This window comes from Pundamilia nyererei, unplaced genomic scaffold (genome assembly GCF_000239375.1).
Source record: "Pundamilia nyererei isolate P.nyererei 1_Seehausen unplaced genomic scaffold, PunNye1.0 scaffold00006, whole genome shotgun sequence".
Classification (NCBI taxonomy): domain Eukaryota; kingdom Metazoa; phylum Chordata; class Actinopteri; order Cichliformes; family Cichlidae; genus Pundamilia; species Pundamilia nyererei.
In genome coordinates this window covers 3538676-3547516 of record NW_005187407.1, presented here as the reverse complement: position 1 = coordinate 3547516, position 8841 = coordinate 3538676, and the positions used below count along the sequence as shown (strand labels likewise).

Sequence of the window (8841 nt, the reverse complement as noted above, 5' to 3'; positions counted from 1 at the left end):
TTTCTCAACCAAAGCCTTCAATTTCAGAGGATACACAACATGTTAATGATGTAACACTAAATGCATCACCAGGGTTTAGTTTTTACTGCTGCTACTGTCCTGTATACTTTAGCTTTATTATTCAGACATGCATAAGACTAGATAAGATTAGATAGGATAAGAGTTAAGGCCTTAAAGATGAAAACAACCACACACACCCGGGTTAGGAGGATCCTCTTTTGCGGAACGTAGATCAAATGAAGGTTTCCATTTCTTTCACAAACTACCAGAAACTTTCCCTTCAGGCACACGTCAATGGCATCCACATCAGTTTCTGGAAAAGAAAACCTTTGTTTATTTATACTTTTTTTTTAATGTATATTTATTTATACTTTACAGATGCCTCAAAACGATTTTCAAAGAGATTTTTATGGCTGACTTTTTATGCAGCCACACAAATGATGCTTACCAAAGTTAAGGAGCAGGAGGATGCTCTGATAGCTTTGATCAAACAGGATGACTGTCCTGTCAGCAACAATAAAACTCCAGTTTGAGCCGCTCGAGGACGTGAGATTCGGATCTGCCTGCACCTGTAAAAACCCAGGTTTACTAAACCATGCTTAAAACACTAATACAGGCCCAGGAGTCTTTGCCACAAACCCCTTGGCATGAGTGTGTGGTAAATATTTACATCAGTCACCTCATTAGCACTGGAGACTTTGACCAACGTGTCCACCTGATACAGGCCACTGCTGTTTTCCTCCCGGGACACACCATCGAAACGGACTGTATTTGTATCTTCGTTGGTCAGAAGTTCGACTTCGCTCCACAGCGCCATATTCAGGAGCTGATATAGGAGAGGATATCTTAACTTGCCTAGCAGCTAGCTGTCATTAATCGGGTTATAGTACCAATGCTAGCTATTTAGCAGAGATTTACAAATAACAATAAAATATAAGGCAAATAATGGAATGACTTTTTTATTAAGGAGATATAACCGACAGGAACTCACCAGTTTACTGTAATACTTAAACAGTTATAGCAGAGAGAGCCGACATAACGCCACCGTGTTTAGCTTTAGAATTTGGCGGGTTGATGCAGGTTGTTATGATTGAGTTGTTTGTGGTGATTGTTCCCAGAGTTTTGCCTGTCAGATGCAATATCATTACAGTAAAAGGTAAAAATCCAGAGCTTTCTGTTAGTTTAGGAGTAGCATCCCACGCGACACTCGGTAATCTATTATAAAATGTTCAATGCAATGTGTCTATGATCCAATATGGCTCATTTAAATGTTTAAGATAATTTGACCTGAGATTAAGAGACGCCTGAAAGGCTAAATCGAGGATAAAATCAAACAAATATAGAGGCGGGGGCATTGCAGGAATATCCGGCGAGTCTTTTGTGTTGCCAGGTTTGGTGATTTATGGCCGCATTTGACGCAATGCTTAAACTTTAGGACTCATATGGCCATGTTTACATTTTTACAAAAAACGTGTATTTTTTAAAGATCATAACAACAAAATAAATAAATGCAACAAGTTAAAAAAGAATAAGAGACAAATGATTATAAGATTACGACTATATGTTTTTGTAATAAATGTTTACTGGGTGTATAACCAATGACTATATAAAAGTAATTATGTCTTACAGTATTATACTATTTGTTTTTGTATTGCAGTCAAAGTATATTATTATTATTATTAGTATTAGTAGTAGTAGTAGTAGTAGTATTTCGTTTCTTAAATTTGGCATTTACCTGAATCAGGGAGTCAAGAGGCTACAACTGGCAACCCAGATCAGATAAGCTGAGCTAGTCAAAGGGCCTCAGCAGTAAGCTACCTCTCTACCTTTTCGTCTTCGTTCACAAAGGCAGCAAGAAAATCGAATTTAGGCACAAATATTATACTTCAATATAATGTCGGTAAGTATTGTCGTGTTATTTTAATGTCGTACGTACATGGGTTTGATAGCCACTTCGTAATTTTAGTGGAAGTTTTCGGTTGTATTCATGATATTTTTCTCTTAAAAATGGCGCCTAGCGTGTGTTAGCTTAGCGGTCGAGCTAACGATAAAATTACTCCAAATATCACTGCGGTGAAGGCATACAGAACGAAAACGGAGTGATTTGGCTGCCGTAGATTATGTGATGGGTTTCGAGCTATTCATTTAATGCGATCACTAGAATCCACACGTTTAATCCAATCCAATACAATAGCAACACAGTAGCACAAATGACTGATATGGCTAACTATGAATTAACACTGCAGTGACCCATGGTATGTCTCATCTGCTGAAATGACTGCACTTTGAAAACGGCTGTGTTTTAGTCTACGTGAGCCACACAATAAAAGGCATTAGTATTGAAGGATGTTAAATAGGTACTACAGTATGTTAATAAATGCTGAGCAATACTTAAAATAAAAAGCATAAAATAAAAATAACGTTGTGCCTGTGGACTACACAGCCTTACATTTCCTCCTTACTTCAACTGCATTAATGCCTGCGACATACATATTTTGATTATCGAAAACCTTCAGAATAACAGGGAAATCTTTGTTAATTAAGGCAACTTTATGCACACTGGTGTTGCTTACATGCGTAACCAATGTCTAATGTATTTATTGTCGTTAATACATTAGACAGAAGCTCTATTTGTCTGTCCAGATCATCCTGTGCATGTTTTGAGTATCACAGAAAATCCGGGCTGTACTTTAAGGGGTTTTTAATGGCACCAAATAGGCTTTTGAGGGTAGTTACCTATGTAATCAAGTGCTTTTATTGTATTACAGTTCTACTGTTTTGTTTTTTACTTTAGTGAAAAGCCAAAACCATATGCATTTTACTACTCAACAAACCCCTGATCAGTTTTACTCATAGGCCATGAGTTATAGTAGATAACAGTTCTTTAGATGTATAAAATTTACTTAACTCCAAAGAACTTCACTAATTAGTTCCTGTTGTGATTTTGCATGTTTGTTTCAGGTGAGTGACAACGACTCTGTTGACTTGACCAGATCTGGCTCCCCAGTTCATCACAGAAAAAGACATATGGAGTCATCAAAGTCCCCCAGAAGCTCCAAACACCACCATTCACGGTCAAGGTCACGCTCCAGGGACCGAAAACGTTAGTATTCAGTTCACAAATGGCACAAAAAAATGTCACATATGTTCAAGCTCTAATACAAAATTTTGTTACATTCCCAGTTTAGAGGTAACCTAGACAAAAAAGGTTGGAAGCACAAAACAAAAACAATAAACTAAAGTTTCTGATGATCCCTAGTAGTGGTGGGCAATTTCGTCTCAACATTACCAAATTTGCTAAGAGTTAATCACACATGTGAAATCTGGTCTACTTTACACACTGGCTTCATCTGGCTTGATCATCTTGTCAGACTAACAAATTTAATCTGAAATATGCTCTGCTTTTACAGGTGACAGAAAGTACAGACGCAGTCGCAGCAGGAGCAAAGAGGTAATTAATATCTTTGTTTCTATAGTTAGAAACGCATTTGATGTGATTTTAAGGACCCTAAGTTATATTCCTTGTTAGTTGTAAGACAAGGTGAGTATGTTTTCTTAGGTTAAACAAATTATAATAGCCAAAATTAAGAAGTGAAATAAATGGCGATGGGCTTGCTCACGTGGAAAGGGTCTTTTTTTTTTTTCTTTTGCTTTCTTTTTTACCCTCGTTGTGCTCTGATTTCTCAAAGGAAGCTTTTGTCCTTGGTGATCTGTCATTGTTTGTAACCATCGTAAATGGTGAAGACTAGTTTTTCTCCTTTTTATTTTTTGTTAAATCCTGTGTGGAGATCACATGATAACATTTCTACAATAAATCATACTCAGCGTGCTAATGCACGAAGAGACTGAACAGAAGACCCTGCTGACATAGCAAAATAATATGCCTACTACTGGGACAGGTAACTATCTGCCATTCAAACTCCTCTTTGTCACACATTATGAGTAGAAAGTTGGATTAACTGTTGCATCTCTTGCAGCTGGGGATGGGCATAATTAATCTAATTAAACTGAAATTGAATCCAAACACGATCAAATGTGTGGGTGTAAGGAGTAAGTTGGATGCCCGAACCTACATCAGCCTTTCAGCGGGCACAAACTAATTTGGTTTGCGCTCAGTTTTTGTCATCAAATTGGGGGGGGGGGGAAATCTCCTTAAAGTGTTTCCTCCTCCTAGCTTATTGAATAAAATGACAACTTGCTGGTCCCTGTTTGCCCACACTTACACTTCTCTAAGTTCTCTTAGAATGACATTCTGTAATTTTTATGGAAGTGGGTTTGAAATGACAAGGTTTTATTCAGCTTGTCAATTTTATTACATACCTTATGGTCTAAGCCATGGTACTAACTCTTTTTGTTGCACTATTTTCCTGAAAGAGACAACTTCTTCTTAAAACAGGCACGAAAGAGGGACTCTGAGAAGCCATCAAAATCACACAGAAAAACAGATGAGCCGCAAGACCAAGAGAGACTTTCGGCAGAGAACGGAGAGGAACGTTCCAGGCGCAAGGACAGGAAGTCTTCAAAGGGCCGGAGCCTGTCCAGGTCACACTCCAGAGAGAGGTCAGTCTGCTCAGTAAAGTAAGACGGCAGCAGGTCTCCATACTTATGACAAAGAAAAATGCAAATTGATTAGAATTGCTAGCTGTAGCTTCTGGATGACCGGAGTCATTTATCAAACTTTGAGAAGAAAAATGTGCCAAGAAATACAGAAATGCCTGCATTTGTTTCATGTCATTAATGTTGCTTTCAGACGGCATCACAGCAGAAGTAGGGACAAGCGGCGATCAAGATCACGCAGCCGAGACAAGAAGAAGAAGGCCAGGTCTCGCTCGGGTTCAAGGACCAAACATCGTCACCATAGCAGAAGTCGCAGTAAGAGCAGGTGGGCTCAGCTGAAATCGCGCCGTTTCTTATGCCAATGAAGTGCTTTTGAACTTTTGTCTTAGATTTTACATGTCATTAACCCTTGCGTAACTATTTTTAAATCCCTGTAGAACTGCTAGCGCAATAATTTTTTTTTTTGCATATGAAACGGAGGAGTTGTACTTACATCTTATGCCATCAGCTTGCTCTAGGTCACAGTTTCCATCCACATATAGCTTTGCATAAAACTGGTGTTTTTAAAAGTCATGTTTAACTTTATGCTTTTCTGTATAGTTTCCGGGATGCTTAGAACTCAAATTGCACTGCTGGAAATAGTTTTGTTTTTGTTTTTTTTTGCAAATTTGCATTATAATATATATTTACGTTTTTCCTGCAGTATGTAAAAATTGGTGTATTTCAAAAATAAAACTATGAAGATACTCAAAATAAATTTCCTGTGGTGGGAAACTATTTAGTGCAACTTTTTGTATTTATAGTTTTGAGGGATAAACCTCTTAAATTTCTCTAACTAGAAATGTTTATTTTAAAAAAATATATATAAATTAAAAAAAATTTGTAGTTTATTGCACTTTTTTTGCAATTTATGCAGTTAATATGCACTTATTGCATACATATTATTAAGATTTGGGCTATAATGGTTGTATTGATGTATAGCAACTTGAAATTCTCCAGCATGTAAAAATATAAAGATAAGCTCTGGCAGACTTGGTTCTTTGCTAAGTCTTAAAGGGTTAAGAGTATGTTAGTTGGCTGACTTGGTTTTTGGTTTGTTTTCTATCTCCAGGGAGCATAAGAAAAGGACTGAAAAGGTGCGCAGGAAGAGCCGAAGCAGGACTCCTAGTCCACCCGCCTTCCGAGGCCGAAACACAGCCATGGATGCTCAAGAGGCCCTAGCAAGAAGGTAAGAAAACGGCTGACGGGAAATGTAGACCTTTGATGTTTGGCTTTAAACCTGTGATAAAAAAAAAATAGATTTAAAGCGCAGCCCAATAAGTAAGGCTTTTGTTACTGAATCTCAGGTGCAAGTTTAATATCGCAGTTTGTGGTTACAGTCAAGCTTCTCATTCATGTTGCACTTTTTACTAATGTTGTTCATAAAAGTCTAAAATGATGATGGCTGGTTTCAGCATTCATGGTTCCAACAAAAGGCGCTAACTTTGGTAGCAGAAAGTGAGCTTAGAGAAGCTTTAGCTTCATCAGATCACTATCAGATGTGCAGGAAGACATTAAATGGAGTTTAAATCTTGCTGGGTCATGATGGAGTTTGATATGCAGAAACTCAAAGGTAGTTACATTATCTAGAATAGAATAGAATAGAATAATCCTTTAATTGTCCCACAATGGGAAATTTGGTTGTAACAGCAGCCAGAAAGACACATATACAACAAACAGGACATAGAACAGAAACATACACAATTTTTCTTACATATTTACATAAAGGACAATGGTTACTATAAAGAGTGTACTGTACAGTTATTAAATTAAATAAAATTTAAAAAATCTGTAAATAGGATTGAATTCATTAAGTGAGACCAGCTCCTTAAGTTCCTGATGCAACCCTAAAGCGAATTGTGTCTCCGCCTGAGATTAAACTGGGAATCTATTATTTGTTAGTCAAATGGAACCACTGGTTAAACACACTGGCCTTTTTGGTAGCGTCAACACTCCCCCTAGTGGTCTACAGTATGGCTCTAAGTTGGAAAAGTATCCTGGTGTCTTTTTACCATTATGGTTTACGTGTAGGTCAAGATCTTTTGTTCATTTAACCCAAAATGGTCTCCACTCTTTTTTCCAGGCTGGAGAGAGCAAAGAAACTGCAGGAGCAGAAGGAGAAGGAAATGTTTGAGAAACAGCAGCAGCAACAACAGGAGATCGCTGCAGGTGAGAAGTGCTAACTGTGCACAAAGTAGAAACTTTAGCGCCTGAATCAATTTTATTCAATTTTATTTATATAGTGCCAAATCACAACAACAGTCGCCTCAAGGCGATTTATATTGTAAGGTAGACCCTACAACTATACATACGAGTCAAGATTCAGTTCATCAGGATGGTCTGTGTTTTATTTTTTTTGTTTTGTTTTTTTTTTCTTTTCTTTTTGTTTTGGTTCTTTTCCTGCCAGCAGCAGCTGCTGCAGCAGCTGTCTCAAACCCCGCCCTCAACGTCGCGGCTCTCCTGGCCTCTGGGACGCAGGTCACACCTCAGATCGCCATGGCAGCACAGATGGCAGCCCTACAAGCAAAGACGCTGGCAGAGACTGGTATTGCTGTTCCCAGCTACTATAACCCATCCGCTGTAAACCCCATGAAGTTTGCAGAGCAGGAGAAGAAGAGGAAAATGCTATGGCAGGGAAAGAAGGATGGGGTAAGAGCTGGTTTATTTATTTATTTTCTTCTTCTTTAACTTTTGAAAAGATGCCATATTTATCATGTTTTCTTTTGACTTTGTTTTGAGGTTTTTTTTTCTTTTCTTTTCTAAGGAGAAGTCCCAAACAGCCGAGTTGTGGGAGAAGCTTAACTTTGGAAACAAGGACCAAAATGTTAAATTTCGCAAACTGATGGGTATTAAAGTAAGTAGAGCTGTTATTTTTATCAGCTTTTTGTACCAAATCCACAACTTGCAACTTTTTTTTTTTGTTAAGCTACAACTTGTCAAATTTAAACCAAATGTTTTGCCTCTGCAGGGTGATGATGATGTGGAAGCTGCCAAACCACTGAACGATGATGGGATGAAGACACTTCAGAAGCAGGAGGAGATGTTTAGGAACCTCGATGTTCAGTATGAGATGGCTCGCTCTCAGACGCACACTCAGAGAGGAATGGGCCTCGGCTTTTCCTCCTCGTTCTCACGTGGGATGGATTCCATGTAGTGCCAAACTTGGCTGTTGTCGCCACTCTCCTGATCATTCAGGACTCCCAATTCATTGCTAGCCCTCAAGCTTGCATGGATGTTGCTCTGAACATGTAATTTATTTAAAGGCAAAGGTCTCACATATTGGAACATTGTAAATATCCAGTTGCTGAGTTTGTCTCAGTGTTTATTAATCTGTACATCTCTGGAAGAGGAGGCATCATTTTGATGGGCTGATGCTGGATAAAAGTACATATGTTTTGAATAATGTAACTTTTTAAAAAAAAACAACTCATATTGATGTGATTGTTTGAACATAAACTGAATATGTGGTTCAAGTGGACACTGTTTACATCAATTTAGCAAAAGGTCTGAGGTCAAAGTAGCATAATCAGAATCCTTTAGTTTGTCTTCTCCTGACTGGCAGAAACGACTTATATAAAACACAGTGTGAATTTTCTGTATTAGAGGCTGGGTTGTAATACACGTGGTCTTCTGAAAGGTCCTGCAGAGAGATGAGCCGGGAAGAGTAAATGTGTTTCAAATGTTCTTTAAATAATCTAGTTTTGTGTCTTAAAAAGTTTTTATAACACATCACAGCAATTCATTTTATGTGATATGGGTGGGTCATAACATGCTTCAGATTAAGGGGATGCTGGGAAAGTAACAGTACTTACAATAACCAGTGTTTTCTATTTATTACTGTCTTAATCCACCCTGATTTGTTTATATTTTGCTTCCAAGGAGCCACTTAGAGCTCTTGAGGATTTCTCAACGTCTTTTAAAGATTTCTTTGGACACTGGTTGCTTTTTCACTCATTTTCAATCCAGGCCTTGTACCCAACCATTTTCAGAGGATTGTCTTTTTATTGTGAAGCCACTTAACTCTCCAAGCATAACAAACTGCGTAGAAATGTTGCTACGGGAATAGGGACTGTAAATTAAGTAATAAAATGACTCAACCTGACTGACTGCACACAAAACAGAAACAAATACATGTGCTGGAAAAATACACAGTACAACTGCATTAATGAGAAAAAATATATAAAACCACATTAATATGAATTTCCATGAGATCTGGTTTTTTGGTGAGTGTTTTAAAATATAAAC

At 37.9% G+C, this 8841-nt stretch overlaps 1 protein-coding gene across 3 annotated transcripts; it reads left to right on the top strand.

Annotated features, from left to right (window-relative positions):
- Positions 1 to 1765: 1765 nt before the first annotated feature.
- On the top strand, positions 1766 to 8534 carry rsrc2 (arginine/serine-rich coiled-coil 2). Of its 3 annotated transcripts, none has more exons than XM_005722106.2 (10): positions 1766 to 1900; positions 2962 to 3103; positions 3411 to 3451; positions 4397 to 4560; positions 4751 to 4882; positions 5669 to 5785; positions 6680 to 6765; positions 7010 to 7245; positions 7361 to 7450; positions 7565 to 8534. In XM_005722106.2, the coding sequence occupies exons 1-10, from the start codon at positions 1895 to 1897 to the stop codon at positions 7748 to 7750; spliced, it is 1200 nt and encodes a 399-aa protein (XP_005722163.1). In that variant the 5' UTR covers positions 1766 to 1894; the 3' UTR covers positions 7751 to 8534. The 3 variants fall into 3 exon arrangements, with proteins under 3 accessions (XP_005722163.1, XP_005722162.1, XP_005722161.1); XM_005722105.2 differs by having other exon boundaries at positions 7007 to 7245; XM_005722104.2 differs by having other exon boundaries at positions 7004 to 7245.
- Positions 8535 to 8841: the final 307 nt, after the last annotated feature.